Source organism: Hemiscyllium ocellatum, chromosome 39 (assembly GCF_020745735.1).
Source record: "Hemiscyllium ocellatum isolate sHemOce1 chromosome 39, sHemOce1.pat.X.cur, whole genome shotgun sequence".
Taxonomy (NCBI): Eukaryota; Metazoa; Chordata; class Chondrichthyes; order Orectolobiformes; family Hemiscylliidae; genus Hemiscyllium; species Hemiscyllium ocellatum.
This window is the reverse complement of record NC_083439.1, coordinates 10,481,987-10,505,585: the sequence shown is the minus strand read 5'-3', so window position 1 is coordinate 10,505,585 and position 23,599 is coordinate 10,481,987. Positions and strand designations below refer to the sequence as shown.

Below are 23,599 nucleotides of genomic sequence, written 5' to 3'. Positions count from 1 at the left end.
AGTTCCATCTGCCCAGGCAAAGCCTCATTTTAATTAGGTTTTATTACAATTTTGCATGAAGTGTAAAAGCCGCATCCAAACGATCTGTTTTAAGCCAACAACCGGTTTGACCAGTATGCTTTTCACCAAGACATGTAATGTCTATGCATTATTCTATAAATTATTAGGTATTCAAAGAGTATGTATGAATGAAACTCAAATTTTTATCATGCTAATCCTCAGTTGAAACCTCGTCTGCTTGACTGCAGTCGATTTTTAAATCACATTTTAAACTCACGTAATCTAGTATTCACGCATGCATTTGAAATATAATCAGAGAATTACACAAGCAAATATTAATAATTGCTTTTCTAAAACAGTAAAAAAAAATCCTGCTTCCTCTCCTGAAACGCACTGTTTAAAAATAGCAGCAGGGCAAGTTATCCCTGCGTCCCTCAACACAACAAAAAGATAATCCTGCTATTGTCACTTGTTTCTCGGAGCTGTCGCGAGCCCTACATTACAACAGTTAGCACGTTTTAAACATTTATTAACTATAAAACGCGCAGGATGTCAATAGGTTATGAAAGATACTATATATGCAAGTTTTCCTTTGTACTTCATTCTGCAGGAGATGGGTCCAAGGAAGCATCTGCTAAACAATAATTCTTCACAGTGGTGAATGTTCATGGATTATTTGGCAGATATTAGTCTTTACATACTTAGGGAAAATCAATACTTTACCCGATTCTGAGCTCAATGGCAACTCCTTTACACACAACATAACTAATGACTCAGGTGTGAACATATCTCAAATATAATTATGCTTGGCAGAGATTAATTTTTGTAAACCGAGTAAAAGCTACCTTTTAAGGCAGCTGGCCTTTTGTAGATTTTGTTTGGCACATGTATAATTGAATTCTCAACTTATTTTGCCCCTCAGTGCCAGGGATCTGGGTTCAATTCACTCTCAGGTGACTGTGGAGTTTGCACATTCTCGGCACATATGCATGGGTTTTCTTTGGGTGCTCATCCCACAATCCAAAAATGTTCAGATTAGGTGGATTAGCCAAGCTAAATTGCTCATAAATGTTTAGAGATGTGTTGGCCAGGTGGACGAGCCTGGGGAAATGCAGGGTTAGAGGGTTAGGGTCTGGATGGGTTGTTGTTTGAAAGGGGAGTGTGGACTCAATAGGCTGAATGGTCTGCCTCTATAATTCTCAACCTATGTATGCATGTTGAGGCCAATTTCTCCACCCACGAGAAGTGAACTCTGTCAGTTCAACTTGAAAACTGGGTCACCTAAATACCACCTGCCTCCTTTCTGATAACAGACCAAGTGAATACTTCCAGCACTTTCATGAAAACAGGTAGTCAGCGTCATTTGAGGGAGCTTCGTGTGCACAAATCTATTCTGATGCATTACAACAGCATATTCTAAGTACTTAATTCACTGTACTACTCTTAGGGATTACAGAAGTGTACATTTTTTTTGTTTCCAGTATTTAAGATCTTTCCATTCAACTCCATTCCACAGCATCTAGTTAATAAAGGGAAGCATTATGGACAACAGTGTAGCAGGATCAGATTAGCAGTGGAGGACAAGAAGCATAGATGTTACTTCATCTGGTGCTCACAAAATTCTAAACCCTGCAACATTTCCACAAACAAATGAAGAAATCCCTCAAAATGAAAGAGCGACTTTGCAATAACTTGTTCACAGACTACACAATTCCAAAGAAGCTGACTTTCTCCTTTCTTCAAAGGCTATCTCCCCATGCACTGGCTCTGACAAGGAGCGTCACAATAGTCTCTCTCCAATCAGATTTTTCCCCCCGCCACAGTGCTAACAGCCCTAATTGAAATCACAATTAATAATTGTAAGACTTTGCATTATTTTCCTCATCTTACATAGTGTGTTTTCAGCCTGATATATTTGACTAAACTATCCTCTTTCAAACGTTCTTTACTGCCCAGTTGAGAAGGACTGCTGTCACCCAATTACACGCTTCCCTAAACAGTCGTACGGAGAGAATCTCATACAACAGATTTGCTCCACATCCCTCACCCATTACTTGTGAAACCTCAAAAATTTCCACACTGAGCAAGGTTTCCCCTAGAGCAATCTTCCAAAAACACAGCCATAGAAGTTGTAATACAAATATGTTTCTGAATATAGATGATACCTAGCTCTACCTCACCATCACCTCATTTGACCTTTTAGATTAGATTACCTACAGTATGGAAACAGGCCCTTCAGCCCAACAATCCATACCGACCCTCTGAAGAGTATCCCACCAAGACCCATTCCCATACGTACTCTTGACTAATGCAACTAACACTATAGGCAATTTAGTATGGCCAATTCACCTAACCTGCACATCTTTGGATTGTGGGAGGAAACCGGAGCACCTGGAGGAAACCCACACAGACATGGGAATGTGCAAACACCACAGACAGTCAATAGAGGCTGGAATCGAACCTGGGTCCCTAGTGCTGGTAGGCAGCAGTGCTAAACACTGAGCTGCCCTTCTATTGTTTTATGTTGTCAATCTGTTTGTCTGACATTCAGTTCTGGATGTGGCTTAAAATTTATTACAGTTAAAAAAAATTTAGAAAATTGAAGCCATCACTTTCAATTCAAAACACAATCCTTCATTCTGTAGCCAAATGTTTGTGCTTTTCTGTCCAGGCCTCAGGCTGAGATTATTTACAATCTGAGCATTGTAGTTCACTGAGCTGAGCTTTGGATTTCATCTCTTCATCATCAGAAAAGCTATCAACTACCACCTCGAAAACAATATGCATCAGCAGCTGAAATCATCATCCCTGTTTCCGTTATCTTCAAACTCAAACTATTTTACAGTTCTTTAGCCAATCCAACGTTTTCCAGTTTTTATTGATACAAGATCATTCAAAACTCCACTCACCACATCCTAACCAAGTACACTTCTTACTTAACTCCTATACATGCGAACTTACATGGGTTCCTGAGCCAAGGCATCAGATTTTAAAATCCTGATCCTTGAATTCAAATCTCTCCACAGCATTTCCCTTCCTTTCTCTGCTGCCTTCGAACCCCAACATTTCCAGTTAACTCAGGCCTCATGCACATCTCCTGGTATCTTCATCTCTCTGTAAGCAGTAGTATTTTCAACATTAGGCCATAAAGTTTTGGAATTCCCTTCAACTTCTCTTTCTGCTCCTTTAAATCTACCTCTTTCACTATTCCTAACACCTAATTTGATACAGTTTTTTTTGTTGGATAACATTGTGAAGCATCTTGGGTTGTTTTACAATGCTACATGCTTTAAATAAATGCATGGTGTTACTCAAGTGCAAGGTCATCACATCCAGTCTTCACTCTCCATTAAAATAACCAAATACATTCTGCATCATAATTCTGGCTTTTAATTTTGAAACACTGGCTGTTTTTTTTTGTCAAAATTGTACTAAACAATTCTAACTTCTCAACTGGAAACTGAGCCAAGATCACAGCAAACACTACAGGTACAGAACTGGAAATTTCTTGGACCAGATGGATTAGTCTACTCATTGCTTTAGTCAATTCAGTGAATTTACACTTGGAGCATTTCAATCTGCAACTAGCAGTTTTGAATTAAGAGGTTTCAATATCAAAGCTAATTTCTTAGTTTTGGCAGTTGTGGGGTAGTGTTGACCTTAAAACATGGCAACTTTGCAAGGCTCTGCAGGCCACTGATCAGTGGCATGGGAGAAAAAAAATAAATAGAAACAGGAAAGTATCAGGTCATGGAACACTGAACAGCAAGGGATAGCTGAGGGAAAAAAAAGAGAGCTGTAGTTTATGATAAATTGGAGGCTAGCTTTTTTTTTTAAATGCAGTGTATCATATTTTATCCAGCAGAGTAATTCAGATTAAAAATCTGATTTGATTCACTCCTCAATTAGAGTATTTATCATGTTTTTGACATTTTCACCTGGAGGGGATTGTGATTAGTTTATCCCAAGATGTTGAAATTTAGCTCGATTCACATAGGCTATTAACTCCCAGAAACAAAAACAAAATCAAGACAATGATTTATCTGGGTAAAGTGGTTAACAAGATTGTATACCAACATCACATCAATCCAACACCGTACCAGATGAAGATACATTAAGATATTTAATCTTATAAAATGTTTCAGGGAGGTGTAGCATAAGAAGGCAATGTATTGCCATAGCCCCTGCACAAAGTGATGGCTACTTTATTTCAGGTACTAATTTGTTTGGCAGTCCCTGAACCTGATGCTCAACACAATGTGGATGAAGGACAGAGATTAAGCTTTTTGCCATTCTACCTCAGCTCAACTATTCCAAGCTGCCTCTCTTAAGCAAGCCAGGAAAACAACTGAAAATCCTACAGCATTTACAAGTCTTCCAATGAAGTCCATGCCAGTCTACAGCAGAATTTATTTATTATCTGGTTATTGGCTAATGTTTTTGGAAATAAGAAAAAGTTCAGTTATCTCCAATTGAAATTCAACGGTACCTCCACTGTCAAGTCCCAAACAATTAACCAGGAATGAACTGCACCGAACAAGCAAGATCAACTTTATGGCTACTTGATCTGTACAGACTGACATACTGATGAATGGTTCAGCACCTTGCCATAAACTAAATTCCAAGGATCACATCAGGAAATTGATGGACTTCTCCACTTGCCTGGATGGGTACTGCTGCAAAGAGATGCTTTGTATCACATCACAAAATGCTAAATTTCTTTTTTAAATCTATGATTTTGATTTTCATGAAGAATTTAAAGCGACACAAACACATGAAATCAAATCCACACTTCCTTAAATGGTAATTATCAAGACATACTTTGTCACAGAAATCATTTAAAAAGAATGATTTGAAATGAATACAGATGAAATTTAGAAAGGGATTAACAGTATTTTTGTAGTAGCAGAGGCTGGTTTTTGCAAAATTGGGCACATCACACTCAAAAGGTAGACCAGTTTTTGGAGACACTAAGATACTTCAGTATTTGTAAAACATCTCAAATGACAATATTTACATCATCTTTAACCTTTATGGAATTGTTTTCACAATAACACGTTTTCTAATTAATTGACATTTTTCTCATATCTAATCAAAAACTGACTTTTCCAACAGAGTAGAATGATTAACTGTAACAGAGTCAAATTGTTCACAATTTGTTTCCACCGCAATAGCATGCAGCATACTACTAGCGGCTTTTACTGACTTGATCCCCAATAGCAGTTATGTATCAAAGTGTTGAGACAACATCAATATATTCACATTTGAGCAGATTGCTCTTTAGAAAGTAATTCATTACCACATTTCTTATGCATTGGATAGCAAAATTGTTAAGAGTGTACTTGGTAGATGGCACTTACTCATTGTGACTCAATTAGCATCGTTTATTTCAAAGACTGATAGTCTTATTAGTGCCATAACAATACATTCAGTTGAATATTATGAATGGGTTATTTCTCAAGGCTTGACATTAAACACAGAATGTAAACTTTAGATTCACCAAGGTAACACGATAATTGGGAAACAAGTTACAAAGATGGAGGATGAGAGGCTGAGTCTATTTCTACTTGCACAGATGAAGGCCAGGTATGAATTAGTAGAGACATCATTCAAATTGTAGTTTGATAGGGAAATATTTTCTATCGGAAATTGTTACCAATGCAAAATGGAATTCAACATTTCTTTTGCAAAGGATGTGCTAAGGCAAAGGCTATTTCACTTTTTAGGGCAAAGTAAACAAATATTTGAAGTAAAGGAAGATACAAAGATATAAAGATAGGGGCAAGGCAGTGGTATGGAGTCTGGATTCATCCAAACAGATTGATTAAAAAAAAAATCAATCATTAGGAATTGCTGGAGAAGAATCAGGAGTAGGCTCCCTTTTTAACACGCCTTCTCGAGGTCTGGACCACGAAGCCCAATTCTGAGTTAAAGATCTTTCAGCATGTGAAGGGAGCATATCAAATTCCTACAAGATCTAAGATCTCCCTTCACATGCTAAGATCTTTAAGTTCAGAATTGGCTCCACAATCCTGAAAGGAAATGGATATGGGTCTGGTGTAATGATCTCTGGACACTACGCACACTGCATAATCCCAATATTTTCAAGACAGTTTGTTCTAACATTGAACATATTCAAAATTGTGCCCACAGTTGCCCAGGTAATGTATTCTATACAGAGCTGGGCAATATCAAGGAGAAACTCGAACTCATTTTAATAGCGCAAATATTTTCAGAAGATACAATCCAGACTGTACCTCACCCTGACTTCACATTTGCAGGAAGGTATTGGTCTGTAAGAACCAGTAGTACATCTCCTCCCCTTGTTCACTCCTTAGTAATGCATATAGATTAAAATAAGATGTAAATAATTGTTCAACCACCAATGTTTGATAAATTGCAAACTTCATAACAATAGTATTCCTGACAGGTTTTCCTACTCAGTCCATTTCTATTCTTGATGGTTACAGCCCAGTATAACTCATGAATACAGGCAATTTAAAATCCTCTCTATAGTAGACTAGGAGCTTTAAAATTGACATTAATTTTCTGAACTTTTCTAAAGCACTTCACAACACACATACCTGGTGTGTTTCTCTTTGATAAACCTTGGATCATCAAGTTGTTTTGATGAAGGGAACTCACTATGAATGAATCGTTCTGAAACCAGTTGGTATTTCTGCAGCTGCACCAAACAGTCTGAAATGAAAAACAGAAACTCTCATTCTGAGCAGAAAGTGAAGGCGGATAATACAGACAACACCAACACTACAGAAATAATTTTGGGCATGGGAAAGAAGCTGTCATTCCAACTGTTCTCTTTCTTAACATTGACAGATTTGCTGTATTTCCATATGTCTCTACTGTTATTTCATGTACATATTTCCAATTTGTGTTATATAGGGTTGGATTCTTGTTATTTTATTGTAGATGTAAGAGTACATCAGACATATGGTTTGGTTTGCTTATTAATTATAACATAAGATATTGATCAGCTCAGTTGGCTCAACAGTTGGTTTGTAATGCAGAGTGATGCAAGTTCAGTTCCTAAAATGGATGAGGTTATCATGAAGGACTCTCCTTATCAACTTCGTCCCTCACTCGAGGTGTGGTGATGCTCATGTTAAACCACCACCAATCACCTCTCGAATGAGAAAGCAGTCTGTGACTTTACCATTACCTTCATGTTATAGGCTTTTTTTTGCTGAGTGTTTTCTTCAGAAATATTCAGTCTATTAAGTTGAATTTGTGTAGTCTCAACCTGTACAGACATTGGTTTAGTAAATAGACAAGAGCTTTTCCCTGGGTTTGGGGGAGTCCAGACATGGAGGGCATAAGTTTGGGGTGAGAGAGGAAAGATTTTAAAAGAAGGGACCGAAGGGGCAATTGCTTCACACTGAAGGTGGTGCGTGCATGGTATGAGCTGCCAGAGGAAGTGGAGGAGACTGGTACAATCCCAACATTTAAAAAGGCACCTGGAAGGGTATATGAATAGGAAATATGAAGAGGAATATAGACTAAGTGTTGGCAAATGGGACTAGGTTAGGTTAGGATATTTGGTCGGCACGGATGAGTTGAACCGAAGGGTCTGTTTCTGTACTGTACATCTGTATGACTCTCAGTGTCCCATATGATGAAATGATCTGAATAGGGATATCTTCTTGTTGTTTGCAAACTGCTGCTATCCTTAAGACAATAATATTTGATCAAACAGTAAATCTCAACTCCCATTTTCCCACTTTTGACACTTGGAACATGCAGGTTGAATACTCAGTATTTTTCCAAAATAAAAGAAATTAGAGATATTTCAGTGTAACAATTTTTTTTTAAATGACTCCCCAGTGCATTCCAATAAATAAAACCAGACTGTAATTGCAAAGTTCTTACCCAAATATGAAGTGTCACTAAAAGCAATTTGGTTCACTTCATTAGAGTCGAGTACAACACAGTCCAACGTACCCGAAGTGTCTCGAAGCTGCAAATGACCAGTTCTGTAATTTGCCTGGAAGATACCATGCAGTATCTGAAACAAATGAACATTAGCAAGTTGAACATTCTTCTTTCCACAAGGATTCATTGAAAAGAGATAATGGAAACACAAAAGTCCGTTTGACACTGTCCTATCTTCCCTTGAAATAACAAAAAGGGATACAACATCTTTTTCAGCAGTATTAGTTAACATCCTTGGATAATAACTGTGCACCAAAGTATGAGAACGTGATTAACCGGGAAAGTCTTATTTTGAAAGCTATGTGACCAAAAGATTATTCAGCAGAGATCACATCACCTTGCTTATGTCCTAAAGAAATGCCTTCTATACACCAGGAAACGGGAGAGGAGTCCAATTAATATAGTTAAGTTAGATGGTCCAACATGGGAGAAGAACAAGTAATATTTCCGAGTGGAGTGTTGTGCAATTTTTCTTACTTTAAATGTTCCATTGGAATTTAGTAAAATCCACAAGTGAGCTGACTGACACTGCTACACCCAATCATTTCTTCCACTAGGATTCTCACTATATATCAGGGCAATAGCCTTATAAAAATTGCAATATTTTGTCTCAGAGCAAAGAAATGATATAACAAAAAATTATGCAAGGTTTGTGGCTCAGGTTGAGGTGTAGGGTGCAGGTTTGCTCGCTGAGCTCTAAGTTTGCTATCCAGACGTTTCATTACCTGGCTAGGTAACATCATCAGTGGCGATCTCCAAGTGAAGCGAAGCTGTTGTCTCCTGCTTTCTATTTATATGTTTGTGGTGGATGGGGTTCCTGGGGTTTCTGGTGATGTCATTTCCTGTTCATTTTCTGAGGGGTTGATAGATGGTACCTAGATCTATGTGTTTGTTTATGGCGTTGTGGTTGGAGTGCCAGGCCTCCAGGAATTCTCTGGCATATCTTTGCTTAGCCTGTCCCAGGATAGATGTGTTGACCCAGTCGAAATGGTGTTTTTTTTTCTCAGTGTTTAGGGCTACGAGGGAGAGAGGGCCGTGTCTTTTTGTGGCTAGCTGGTGTTCGTGTATCCTGGTGGCTAACTTTCTTCCTGTTTGCCCTTCGTAGTGTTTGTGGCAGTCCTTGCATGGAATTTTGTAGATGACGTTGGTTTTGTCCATGGGTTGTACTGGGTCTTTTACGTTTGTTAGTTTTTGTTTGAGAGTGTTGGTGAGTTTGTTTGCTACTAGGATTCCGAGGGGTCTTAGTAGTCTGGCTGACATTTCTGAAACTTCTTTGATGTATAGTAAGGTGGTTAGGGTTTCTGGCGGTGTTTGGTCTGCTTGTCGTGGTTTGTTCTTGAGGAATCTGCGGACTGTATTTTTTGAGTATCCGTTCTTGTTGAATACGTTGCATAGGTGGTTCTCCTCTGTTTTCCGAAGTTCGTCTATGCTGCAGTATGTGGTGGGTCATTGGAATAGTGTTCTGATACAGCTTCGTTTGTGTGTGTTGAGCTGGTTGCTGGTGTAGTTAAGTATTTGGTCAGTGTTGATCAGTTTTCTGTACACGCAGGTTTGTAGTTCCCCGTTGTCCGTTCCTTTGACTATGAAGTCCAGGAATGCGAGTTTGTTGTCAGTTTCTTCCTCCTTGGTGAACTTTATGCCTGGGAGGGTGTTGTTGATGATGTTAAATGTCTCTTCTATCTTGTTTTGTCTACAAAATTCCATGCAAGGACTGCCACAAACACTACGTAGGACGAACTGGAAGAAAAAGTTAGCCACCAGGATACATGAACACCAGCTATCCATAAAAAGACACAACCCTCTCTCCCTCGTAGCCCTACACACAGAAAAAAAACCACCATTTCGACTGGGTCAACACATCTACCCTGGGACAGGCTAAGCAAAGACATGCCAGAGAATTCCTGGAGGCCAGGCACTCCAACCACAACGCCATAAACAAACACATAGATCTAGGTACCATCTATCAACCCCTCAGAAAACGAACAGGAAATGACATCACCACAAACCCAGGAACCCCATCCAGGACAAACATATAAATAGAAAGCAGGAGACAACAGCTTCGCTTCACTTGGAGGTTGCCACTGGTGATGTTACTTAGCCAGGTAATGAAACGTCTGGATATCAAGCCTACAGCTCGGTCAGCAAACCTGCACCCTAAACAAGAAATTATTTCTGCCTTTCTGGGTCTGGATTGAACTGGATTGGAAATGGAAAACAATTGACACTATGTCCTGGACTTCTAACATTCAAACGCTGAGTTAAACAAAGAAAGGGACTCCAATGTATAGCAGACACCTAGTGGGTTAAACTAGATTGACAGCAAGAGCTGGAAATCATAAATAAAATGGTAATGACTAGCAAAGCTCCCAGGTTCAGTTCTAAGGAGGTTAATTTGTAATCAAAATGTCAAACTACTTGTTCCATTTAAAGATGCTAACAATCTCTGTGCAATTCTGGATTCTAACTTCAGATTCTTAACTGTTTTTCTTTATTGTTCAATTAGTTAGAACAGTAAACACAAATATTTAAGAATATAAAATACATAATTCAAGACAAGCCAGGTTATTATCCATTGAGGTGAGAGCAGAACATTTTGAGGTTAAGGTTCAAAATGTTTAATCAACCATATGTGAAGTCAAATGCAATGACTTCACACATTCTCCAATCTGTTGTATTTAGCCTACCAAATACAGACATTTTGAGGCAGTTTTATTCAGTCTTCAAAGCTAATCTCATTTGGTTGAAAGTTTGCACAAGCAAATCAAAATTTCACATCATGGTCTTCTTTTATCTTATAATTCAGATGGCAAGTTTTCCATAATTGCAGTTACAGTGCAGCGCATTTTTAAATGCATTCTAATTTGAACAACAAATGTTATTATGGCCATACAGTCAGGGAATTTGACAATGTCACAAATATCTAGTTGGTTGTGAAATAACCAGAGCCTTAAAATGAAGTTATTTTGTAATGGCATGTTACAAGTTGATTTTTAAAATTGGGATATACAGTATTAAAGAGTCAAAGTTTACGATAAAGGGCAAAAGCAGGAGAAATGATAACAAGTCAATCTTGTGGACTATTGGAAAAAGGCTAAGAGAAGCACCATGATTTGCCAATGTCCCCAACAGCAAACTGCAGTGGTAAGTTCCAGCTTCGATACAGAAAGGCTCAAGGAACAGGGCTCATGCCAATACCCAACCCAGGCTATTTTGTTTGAGAGCTAAATGGTCCGTAACCAGTATTGAGTGGAAGGTATTAAGTCTAGCAATCAAAGGGACATTTTAAATATTATTTTGAGCCACTTTTTTCTCTCCCTACGACCTTTTCTTTCCAAGCCAGATAATCATTGCATATTATAACAACACATGAGGCAGCCAATAGGCACAGTGTGCCATCTCTTCAGTGAAGCTGGAAAATAAAGATTTTATTTGCATAAACTGTCATTTCCACCAAAAGAAAATATGTTTTTGCTGAGGATGAAATTGTTGCACGCTGGCCAGCCAATATAGCTAGTCGTCATAGCTACAATTTTTAGAACATCCACTGAACATTAATATTGCAATACCTATTTCAAGCATTGGGTAGCATTACACCAAAAATAAGTACACCTTAAATTTTCAGGTAATCAAGCATTAAAACAAATTCAGTACAGCTCAACATAGAGCCATCCTGTGGCGAGAGTAGATTACTTCAATAAGTTTTGTTTTCCTGTTTTCTCTTGCACTATTAATGCAATGGTCATGGGACAAACACAGCTGCTTACAAAAGCTTATCCAATTGACCATCCTTTACATTCACAAGTACCAGCATACTAATCCACAATGTTGAAAGATGTGGGGGTTGCAGGCACCAAACTCATCCACGTCCTAAGCAACATCAAAATGTACATACTGAGCAAAAAAGGATGCATTAACAGTAATTAGGAATAGGCGTTTTAAGCCTATTTCCAACTCTCCCAAACTCAGGGATATGGAAGCTAATTATAGCATTTCACCCACTGCCTGACTGGCATAGCAAAGACTTACAATAAAAACTGGGCCTTCAGACCCAATCGGCTCAGTGCTAACTGCACACGGTAACTTTCCTGCTCACAAAGCACCATTTGATGTCTCCTATCTTTGGACCAAAGAAGTCGCACTCACATCAGTACATCACATCATAAAGACTTAAACTATTAATCAAAGATATGACATTACAGATGTTGAAAAGTAAATGTTACTAACAATAAAGTACCATTTGAGGCTGAAAATCTTCAGGTTTTGAAACTTCAAATGACCAAGCAAGCTTACTGTTAAGCTGCTGAGCTATCAAGTATTTGATCTCGTCATCTGGCAACAAGGAGGACATGTTGAGAGATCTCCAGGCTCTTTCTTCAGTAAGAGATAGCAATTCTGATAATGAAATACTCTGACATGGAAAATTTGGTTGAGAGATCTAAAGAAAAACAAATATTAGATTAGATTCCCTAAAGTGCGGAAACAGACCCTTTGGCCCAACAAGTCCACACCGACCCTCCGAAGAATAATCCACCCAGACCCATTTCCCCCGGACTAATGCACCTAACACTATGGGCAATTTAACATGATCAATTCACCTAAGCTGCACTTCTTTGGACTGTGGGAGGAAACCGGAGCACCCCGAGGAAATCCACACAGACATGGGAAGAATATGCAAACTCCACACAGACAGACAGACAGTCGCCCGAGGCTGGAGTCTAACCTGGGACCCTGGTGCTGTGAGGCAGCAGTGATAACCACTGAACCACAGTGCCACCAATGAAATCACATTAGTGGTTGGTAAAATAACAAATAAAAAGAAAAGTGTCAGGTTGGTTCAATAGGTAGCAGTCCTCCCTCAAAGTCAAATGACTGGAATTTCAGATTCCACATCAGAGATCAGAGTGCAAACTTTCAGGCAGCATTGAAGGATTGCTGGATTATCATAGCTATAATTTTTAGAATTGTTAAAACGCTAGTTGTTCTCTTAGAAAGATAGTTTTCAATTAACATATTTAAAAACAGATTATTCTGTTGCTTTTCCAAAACATTTTCAGCCTCAGCAATTTATTCTTACTATGCTACAGGAAAATCAACCAGTTATTTAGGAGTTTCTGGTAAATGACTACGGTTCAAACTTGAGTAACTAGCAGTAAGGCTAAACCAATATAAACATAAGAAAATTTAAAACTGATTAAATAAGTAGTTAATTAGAATACATTAAGTGAGAATGCCCTCCTGAAATGTAAAAATACAAAAAGCAAGACTTTCTATATATATTTGAAGAAAAGGATTAATAAAGTGACCATTGGTCATATTGAAAATGAGATTGAGTTTTACAAATGGAAAATAAGGAAATGATAGATGAAAGTAAATTCCCAAAAGCAGTGATAAATCATGAATGTAAGGGAGGGAGGAATTCGGGAAGATCATAACTACCAGAGAATTGGTACTGAATACATTGTTAGGGTTGTGGGCTGACATGTCTCAGGTCCTGATGGACTTCATAGTAGGATATTAATTTAAAAAGTGAGCATGGAGATAGTTGATAATATTGGTTTTAACTTTGTCAAGATTCCTTGATTCAAAAACATTTTCATTAGATTGGAGGATAGCAAATGTAGCAGATTTATTCAGAGAAAAGGAGACAGAAAGCAAGAAATTATATGCCATTAGCTTAGCATCTGTCATAGGGAAAAGTTTAGAAGCAATTACTAAACAAGTTATAGCAGGTCACACAGATAAAAACACAATAATTCGGAAAAGGTCAACATGGTTTTATGAGTGTGAAATCATATTAGACCAATCTAATGGAGTACTTTGAGGAGATAATACATGCTATGTATAAAGGAGAACCAATGGATATACTGTACATAGATTTTCAGAAAGAATTTTGATAAAGTGCCACATCAAAGGTCATTATGGACAATAAAAGCTCATGGTGTCGGGGTAGCATATTAACATAAAACAAGATTGCTGGTTAACAGAAAGTGGAGAGTAGGCATAAATGGTCTTTTTCAAGGTGACAAGATATAATGAGTGGTGTGCGACAGCAACTGGTATTGCGACCTCAATTGTTTGCGACTTTTATAAATAAAATGGAGGAAGAGCAGATATGATTGTATCATCAGCAAATTGGGCAAAGATTGGTATGAAATTAGATTTTGCAGAGGACACAAGGAGGCTACAAAAAGATACATGTTCTAAAGGGTCACTGGACTCAAAATATCAACTCTATTTTCTCTCCAAAGATGCTGCCTGTGCAATTTTCTCCAGCAATTTATGTTTTTGCTAGTTTCACATTTCCAACATCCACAGTTCTTTATATTATAAAAAGATATGATATCACCAAAAATGTGACAAATGGAATATAATGTGGAAAGACTTGAATTTGTCCATTTTCACAGGATGGAAGAAAAAACATTATCAAAACAGTGAGAGCTGTAGATCTCCAAGATGTAGAAGAATCTTGGTACACTGAATGAACTACAAAGGTCAACATGCAGGTACAGTAAATAATTAGGAAAGCAACAGAATGTTATCAATTATTAAAAGGGAACTGAATACAAAAGTAACAAGGTCATGCTTCAGTTATACAGGGCATTGGTAAGACCTTAACTGAAGCATTGTGTACAGTATTAATCATCTTCTATAAGGAGAAATATAAATACTTTAGAACAGTTCAGAGGTGGTTTACTGGTTTAATATATGGAATGAGCAGAATGTTTTGTGAAGAAAGACTGGACAGGCTTGATTCGTATCCAATGGAATTTAGAAGAGTAAAAGGTGGCTTGATTGAAACATAAAACATTGCAAAGGGTCTTACAGTGTAGATGTGGAGAGGATATTTCTTCTTATGGAAGAATCAAGAACTGTTAAAAAGATTTGGGGCTATTCATTTAAAACAACTGAGGTGAAAGATATTCTCTTAGATGGTCAAATCGTTTGGAACTTTCAAAGAAAAGCTTGTGGAAGCAGATGCCTTAAACATTTTTGAGGCAGCGGTAGATAGATTCTTATCAAACTCCATGCTTAAAGGTTCTGGGGTACATGTGAACATGGATTTGACGTCACAATTGACCCAAACATGATCACATGGAGCAGGTGAGAGGCTCTAAATGGCCTCCCTGTACCTTTTATTCATATGTCATGCTATTTAAGATCCCTTGAGGCTTTGAAAGTCACCATATAAATGCAGATCCTTTGTTCTTTAAGCCACAAAAGCAAAGTGTGTTTATTTCAACCAACAATAATTGCTGAAGAAATAGAGCACTGAAAGCTTACAAGACATATGAAAAACAATACTGAACATAAAGACTTACAGCAAAAGCAGGTTAGAAACAGCAGATACATTTTCAAATTTCAAAATGTACTGTCTTGAGTCAAATAACTTAAAAACAACCAATATTATTTGCATTTAAACACGTCTTTAACTCAAAAATCTGACAAAGTATTTCAGGAGTGAAATCAAAAATCAGCTGCTAAGCTGAGAAGATATTGATCCACTTTTGTCACACATCCTAGAGAGTTGGGTTCTAAGGAGAACCTTTAAAACAAAGGGTTTGAGGAAGGGTGTGGTGCGTGACAGGGTTGAAATGCCCAGGATAAAATTCATGAAAGTAAATCCAGGAAGTAAAAAGGTGCATCTGTAATGGTATTAAAATTAGCGTCGCTTTCTGCATGCTACAGAGGAGATAAAAATCAGCCAACATTTCAAATTTGTAGCTCATGTTATTTTGTCTTGAAAGGACTCCATAATTTCAGTGGTCTCCTGAAGAGCATTCCTGGACAAGGTAATAAATAGCTACTGAGACTCCAAAAAAGCTATGTACCCTTATTAAAGAATAAATATCAGGAAAGAAAGTTGGAAAGCAACAGAGTCTGGGAAAATAATTTGGGCCATTATTTCTTCAAGTGTCTTAATTGGTATTTAAGTGTGGTACTTTCTGTACATGACCTGACAAAATTGAATATATACATACCTCTTTAAGAGGACACTGATGTGACTGAGCCAATATCTCCTGGTAGATGTTCCGCTCAGATTTAGCTACCAATTTCCAACTGGTATATTTCAGAACAGAGTTGAGAAACATCCCAATAATTCCAGATTCAGTATCACACATTAGGATGTGCTGCTTTCGAAGGAAGTGAGGGCAAAACCTGCAATGTAAAAAGGAAAAAAGAAATGACAGTGATTTCTTATAAAACCATAGTAATAGGTTTGTTTAAGTGTTCCTCATTTAATAATTGTCCCAACCTTGTACAAACAGTATAACTAAATAAATAGAATTAAGTAATAGTAAAATTTCCATTATGTTTTATCCCTCTTTGCCACATCTGGACATGACAAACTTTGAAGTATGGTTATTCAGATTAGATTCTATTGATGAATTTATAAAGTATGCTTTTGTTAGGACACGGGATAAACCCTTCCGCTAATTTAAGCCAGACACACAGAAAAGCACACCTCACACTGTAATTTGCTAAATTGAGTGGCAAAAAACTATCCTAAATATTTCTATTTAAAGAAAAGAATAACATTGTTAATTTTTTAAGTCCATAAGAGAACATGAAACAACTATTTACAACTCCTTTCTCTTAAATCTATTTTTACCTCCCACTCTACAATACTGGTCCAATAAATCCCCTCTTAAAATTTACTGCAAAACAATTTTCAAAATCAGTCATCTCTGGATGTCAAACGTCCTCTGTAGGCTCCTCTAGGTCATCTTTGATCTTCTGTAACACGACTTTCTTTCAGAGAGCTATTCTGCTCACTTGGCTATTCTTTGCTTTTCTATTCAAAATATTCAAAATACCCGATTTTATCTACTCCAAAACATCAGATCGGCCCATTGGTTTGATGTAATCTGAAACAGTAAAATTCAAATTTGATTGGATTTTGGTATCTGGGACATAATTTAAACTGATTGGCTGAATCTGAATTTGTTGCGCACCATGACAATGCAGCTCTAGCTATTTGTTCATAACCAGATGTTACATTTTTAAATTTTTCAGCACACTGTACCAGCCAGAACTTTCAGCTCCCTTAAAAGGTACAGGACATATCTACAACTTCATAACACTTTCTCTGCACAAGTTATTCTGAAAAGCCTGCTTCTTGGGCATTATTTATGTAAAATGCATATCAAACTTATAGTTAACTTTGACAGTTACTTTTGAAAATTTACAGCAAGCTCTGAACGTGTGTTGACTTTGCTAATACTTTCTATTTCTTTAGTTATTTTCCCCCCAATTAAGAAAACTGCATTTTATGGCAGATGACCATACTTTATGGCTTAATCCTATACATATGTTGCAAAGAGAAATGAAACATCATAGAAAATTACTAAGAAATTCAAATAAAAAATACACACTTGCATTTATACATGGCGTTAACAACAGCAGTATTCGTCTGTGAGGAGGCAAAATCAAAAGGAATCAGACAAAAACCCTAGCCAGAGAAACAATAGCCAACCTGCTGGACATACAGAACAGCCAACAAGATGGGGAACGTATCAACAAAGACTGCATACTCAAACTACTGAACCTGTGCCTCACAACACACTTCACATTCAACAACCAAATATATGAACAAATCAACAGCACACCCATGGGCTCACCCATCTCTGGACTCATAGCAGAAGCTGTAATGCAAAGATTAGAACAAAAGGTCTTACTGCAAATTCAACCCAAACTCTGGGTCAGATATGTGGATGGCACTTTTGTAATCATTAAAAACACAGAAATAGAAAACACACACCGGATCATCAACGCTACACTCTCAGGAATCAGATTCACTGGAGAGGAAGAAAAAGACAACCAACTCCCATTCCTAGATGTAATGATACAGAGAACACTGAAAGGAGAATTCACCACAAAGGTATACAGGAGAGCCACACACACACACAGACCAAGTCCTGAACTATGAAAGCAACCACCCCAACACACACAAAAGAAGTTGCATCAAGACACTGTTCAAAAGGGCCACAACACACTGCAGCACACGAGAACTGTAACAAGAGGAAGAATACCACTTCTACAATGTATTCACCAAAAACAGATACCCCCACAATTTCATCAACAGATACCTTAAGGGAAGGACAACAGAATGAGGACATGCCGCAACCCAAAGGACTAGCCACATTACCATACATCAAGAACAGACTACTGCAACCACTAGGACTCATAACAACACACAAACCAACAGCCATTCTCAGACAACAACTCACCAGGACAAAGGACCCGATACCCAGCATGAGCAAAACCAACATAGTGTACAAAATCCCATGCAAGGACTGCACAAAACACTACATAGAACAAACAGGAAGACAGCTAACGATCTGTATCCATGAACATCAACTAGCCACAAAACGAAATGACCAGCTATCCTTAGTAGCCACACACGCGGATGACAAGCAACATGAATTCAACTGGGACATCCACAGATTCTATCAACAAACACATCGACCTGGACCCAATATACCGGCCACTGCAGCGAACAGCTGTAACTCACAACCGGAAGCGGCAGCAACAAGCCACTATAAATGCCGGAGGAAACATCACAGAAGCGCTTCACAGGAGGCTCCCACGCACTGAGAATGTCACCTAGACAGGGGACGAAATGTCTGCAACACAAATTCCCAGCTCAGCGAACAGAACCACAACAACGAGCACCCGAGCTACAAATCTTCTCACAAACTTTCATCTTTCCCCTCTCACCCTAAACCTATGCCCTCTAGTTCTGGACTACCCTACCTCAGGGAAAAGACTTTGCCTATTTACCTTATCCATGCCCCTCATAATTTTGTAAACCTCTATAAGGGCACCCCTCAGCCTCCAACGCTCCAGGGAAAACAGCCCCAGCCTATTCAACCTCTCCCTATAGCTCAGATTTGCTTTCCCAAAATGCAGCACCTCGCATTTATCTGAATTAAACTCCATCTGCCACTTCTCAGCCCATTGGCCCATCTGGTCAAGATCCTTTTGTAACCTGAGGTAACCCTCTTTGCTGTCCACTCCACTTCCAATTTTCGTGTCATCTGCAACTAGTAATGATTTTAGAGGGAGTCATTTGACTTCATGCCTGACATAGTGATAAGAGTCAGAAACCTTAAAAAAATTGCAGTTGAGGTGTAAAGCTAAAATTGAGAACTGGAAGGTGAGTTAAGAATGATAGTATTTTCAAATACTATGTGCACACTACAGGCAAAGCTTCCTTGTTTAACATTGCAAAGCACATATTTGTCTTTAAAGAGACCACTGGCACTACCGGTATTTTTTAGATACCGTAAAAAGTACCCGTTTCATATATTTTGATCCTCTCATCTTAAAAAAAGGAAATGGAGCTAATAAGACACAAAGAGATGATTCTGAGATTATGTTGTATAGCCATTGATGCAGTCAATCATATAAACTAAAGGACATCAGTGCATTCACATATCATTACTTGAATATTTATTCTTGTAATAAAACTAGATTAAATTGTCTCTCAAAATATTGTAGTTTATGTCCAAAGGAAAAATACCTAAAACAAAAAAAAAGTGTATCAGGTACTGTTACCTGTACAATCCTTTGCAGACATTCAGTAGATTTCAAGCACTTAAAACGTTTCAGTTTGCAACATGGTAATAAAGCTGTCAATGTACAGATGCATGTCACATCCTAGTCAACTCATTTTTATAAATATCCACTGCATCTTCCCTTGCTTTGGTCTTCAAAGCTGACTTGGTTATACAGTTCAGAAGACAATGATGGAAATAATAAAGAAATTGGGCAGCACTGTGGCTCAGTGGTTAGCACCGCTGCCTCGCAGAGCCAGGGACCCGGGTTCAATTCCAGCCTCGGGCGACTGTGTGGAGTTTGCACATTCTCCCAGTGTCTGCATGGGTTTCCTCCAAGTGCTTCGGTTTCCTCCCATAATCCAAAGATGTGCAGGTTAGATGAATTGGCCATGCTAAATTGCCCATAGTGTTAGGTGCATTAGTCAGGGGGAAATTGGTCTGGGTGGGTTACTCTTCAGAGGGTCGGTGTAGACTTGTTGGGCCAAAGGACCTGTTTCCACACTGTAGAGAATCTAATCAAACCTAATCTAAAATGTGGGCAGCTTTTCAAGGTAAGGAAATTATATTAAATTAAGATAATGGTACATTTGCATGCTGTATGTACATAAAGATTTATATAGATACCTTTGCGTAAATGTTTCTATAATGTGAACCACCCACAAATAATTGGGCAGATCCAGATTATACTTGAACAGCAAACTGATGTAGAGATTGCCACTGGAAGAGAAGGGCTGAAATTCTGTACTAAGCCCAGAAAATTCTGTGATCACCAAAGTACTCCTCAGGCAGCAGCAAAGCATGATGTGTGGGAAATGTTCATGTACCTTCCGGTGCACATGGGCATCATGAATCTACAAAAACAAAATTACAAGTTTTCACGTACAATGAGAGCACTGATACTTCCATGACATATTTACTCTTCGACAGAACTCTTCAGCTTTACTGTCCATTAAAGTTCCAAGTACATTCTGCACCAAACGTCCTCCAGATGTGAAGAAATTAATTCCCTCCGACATTGTGCTTCCAGAATTGATTATATAGGTGATGCAATTAATATCCAAAGATTAAAAAAAAGTGAATGTATTTAAATGCATTACCCAGTTTACTGCTTCCAACATAGTTATCATTAAAGCTACAGCACCAGCACTTTGCCCTTGTGTTATACAGCTTAAAATGTTATTTTGTTTTTAAAAAAAAAGTTTGTGAAAAACAAGAGTCACTAGCAATGCACAAGATGCAAGCACTAATGATAAGACCAGCATCTATTGCTCAACCCAACTTAAAGGTGGTAGTGAGCCACTGCAAAGTTCATGCTGGAGGCACACTCACTGTGGTGTTAAGGAGCACGCACATGCAGTGGGGAAAGACCACCTTGTAATGTCTGCCTGCCTAAGCACAGGAGTCCGACGCAGTAAGGGGGCTCCGCTGATCCCCCCCCTGCTAAATATATAATCATACAGACCTGTATATATGAATGATTTCTCTGTCTCTGTATACCAAGAAGTGGAATGTTTACGGATTTATGTCTTGACCAATTGTACAGATCATCAAAATATTTTATGAATAAAGTATATTTTTGAAATTAAAAAAAAATTGATTAAATGAGTGAGCATTTAAGATACTAAACAGGATATTGATCAGAGGTTCTTTGACCCAGCTGTTATAGAGTTTTCTTGAATCTATTTATGGATGTACTCAAAAAGGCAAATGGAAGGTATTCCATCATGCTCCTTATTCAGTGTCTTGTAGATTAACTTTGAGGAGTCAGGAGGTGAGTATTTGCTACAAATTTACCTTCCTCTGGTCTTCTGTAAAGCTGCAAAATTTATATGGTAGTCCAGTTAAACTTCTGATCAATGGTAACTCCAGGATAATGTTCATGGGAGTTGGGTTTGGGGTGTTCCTTAATTTTTCTAACTCTTCCACCCTCTCAGAATTGGTTCTATTTCATTAGAAGGGAAGAAGCTGTGTAGTAGATATCTGGTAAGTGATTAAGATCTATTCTATTCTTAAGGTTTTAGACAGTATTGGAAATGATTGTAAGGAGCACTAAGACAAAGGAAATTAAATGAGCAAAATAACTTAGTTAATTAAAACACTTTTAAAGGTGGCAGAACAGCTGATGTTTCGCAGCTGTAGCGTATGGGAGCCCTTTCATGCAACTTGATTCAGGACAAAATATATTGGCAATAAGCATTTGCTCCTCGTCAGGAGCTTTGGTCTATAGTTTACCAGATGGAGGCCTAGCTGCAGATATAACAAAACATGGATGGAGGACCAAGTTAAAAATCATTTTTCAATTTATAATTTCAGTTACATCACACTGTAAACTTTTGCTATAAATTCTGTGTGAGGATTGAGTCCTCCACTACCACCTGATGAAGGAGCAACGCTCCGAAAGCTAGTGTGCTTCCAATTAAATCTGTTGGACTATAACCTGGTGTTGTGTGATTTTTAACTTTGTACACCCCAGTCCAACACCGGCATCTCCAAATCATGGATGGAGAAGTTACTGGAGGTTTTTACCAGAACGCAGTCACCCCTTTAGGAGAAGGTTTTCTGATTTGGACATAGTCAGGGACAGGTGAATATGACTGCAAATGAGGCTACTAAAGGGGCAGAGGGAAAGACTGTGAGGAACCCCAGCTTTTGCAAATATTCAATAGTTTTGAGGTTCCTTCAATTTGATTAGATATTTGTGGGTTGGGGGGGGGGGTGGAATGCAGAACACATGAGGGAAAACAGATAAAAACTGCAAAGGACTTTGGAGGAAGTAGTGCACAGAACTCAAAGCTAGCATGCAGATGTAGGAGGTAATCAGAATGGAATGTAGGCCCTTATTTCAAGTGGGTTGGAGTACAAGAGCAAAGAGGATACATTGAGGATACATTAGAGGTTTGGATTAGGAATTGGCTGGCTGGAAGGAGACAGAGGGTAGTAGTTGATGGATTATGTTCATCTTGGAGCGCAGTTACTAGCGGTGTACCACAAGGATCTGTTTTGGGACCATTGCTTTTTGTTATCTTTATAAATGATCTAGAGGAAGGACTTGAAAGCTGGGTAAGCAAGTTTGCGGATGACACAAAAGTCGGTGGAGTTGTGGATAGTGAGGAAGGAAGTGGTAGGTTACAGCGGGATATAGATAAGTTGCAGAGCTGGGCGGAAATGTGGCAAATGGAATTCAATGTAGCTAAGTGCGAAGTCGTTCACTTTGGTAGGAATAACAAGATGATGGATTACTGGGCTAATGGTAGGCTACTTGGTAGTGTGGATGAGCAGAGGGATCTTGGTGTCCATGTACACAGATCTCTGAAAGTTGCCACCCAGGTAAATAGTGCTGTGAGGAAGGCATATGGTGTACTGGGCTTTATTGGCAGAGGAATTGAGTTCCGGAGTCCTGAAGTCATGTTGCAGTTGTATAAGACTCTGGTGAGGCCTCATCTGGAGTATTGTGTGCAGTTTTGGTCGCCATACTATAGGAAGGATGTGGAAGCTTTAGAACGAGTGCAGAGGAGGTTTACCAGGATGTTGCCTGGAATGGTAGGAAAATCTTATGAGGAAAGGCTGAGGCACTTGGGGCTGTTCTCATTGGAGAAGAGAAGGTTTAGGGGAGATCTGATAGAAGTGTATAAGATGATTAGGGGTTTAGATAGGGTAGATACTAAGAACCTTTTACCGCTAATGGAGTCAGGTGTTACTAGGGGACATAGCTTTAAATTAAGGGGTGGTAGGTATAGGACAGATGTTAGGGGTAGATTCTTCACACAGCGGGTTGTGAGTTCATGGAATGCCCTGCCCGTATCAATGGTGAACTCTCCTTCTTTATGGTCATTTAAGCGGGCATTGGATAGGCATTTGGAAGTTATTGGGCTAGTATAGGTTAGGTAGGATTCGGTCGGCGCAACATCGAGGGCCGAAGGGCCTGTACTGCGCTGTATCCTTCTATGTTCTATGTTCTAAGTCTTCCTGCAACCATATAAGGACAGCTGAACATATGCACATTGGAGTAATGAGAGCAATTTTAGTCCTCTTATTTAAGAAAACGTATAACTTCATTGGAGATAGCTCACAGAAGGTTCACTGGAATG

General features: G+C 38.5%; 1 protein-coding gene across 1 annotated transcript in view; it reads right to left on the bottom strand.

Annotated features, from left to right (window-relative positions):
• ctc1 (CTS telomere maintenance complex component 1) overlaps window positions 1-23,599 on the bottom strand; it is a 78,323-nt gene that overhangs the window by 32,641 nt on the left and 22,083 nt on the right. Inside the window, exons 8-12 of the mRNA XM_060853173.1 lie at window positions 20,136-20,362; window positions 15,930-16,107; window positions 12,185-12,385; window positions 7,888-8,023; window positions 6,585-6,699 (exon numbers count right to left, since the gene is read on the bottom strand). Of these exons, the coding sequence (XP_060709156.1) occupies window positions 6,585-6,699; window positions 7,888-8,023; window positions 12,185-12,385; window positions 15,930-16,107; window positions 20,136-20,362 (857 nt within the window). The remainder of the gene's footprint in view (window positions 1-6,584; window positions 6,700-7,887; window positions 8,024-12,184; window positions 12,386-15,929; window positions 16,108-20,135; window positions 20,363-23,599) is intronic.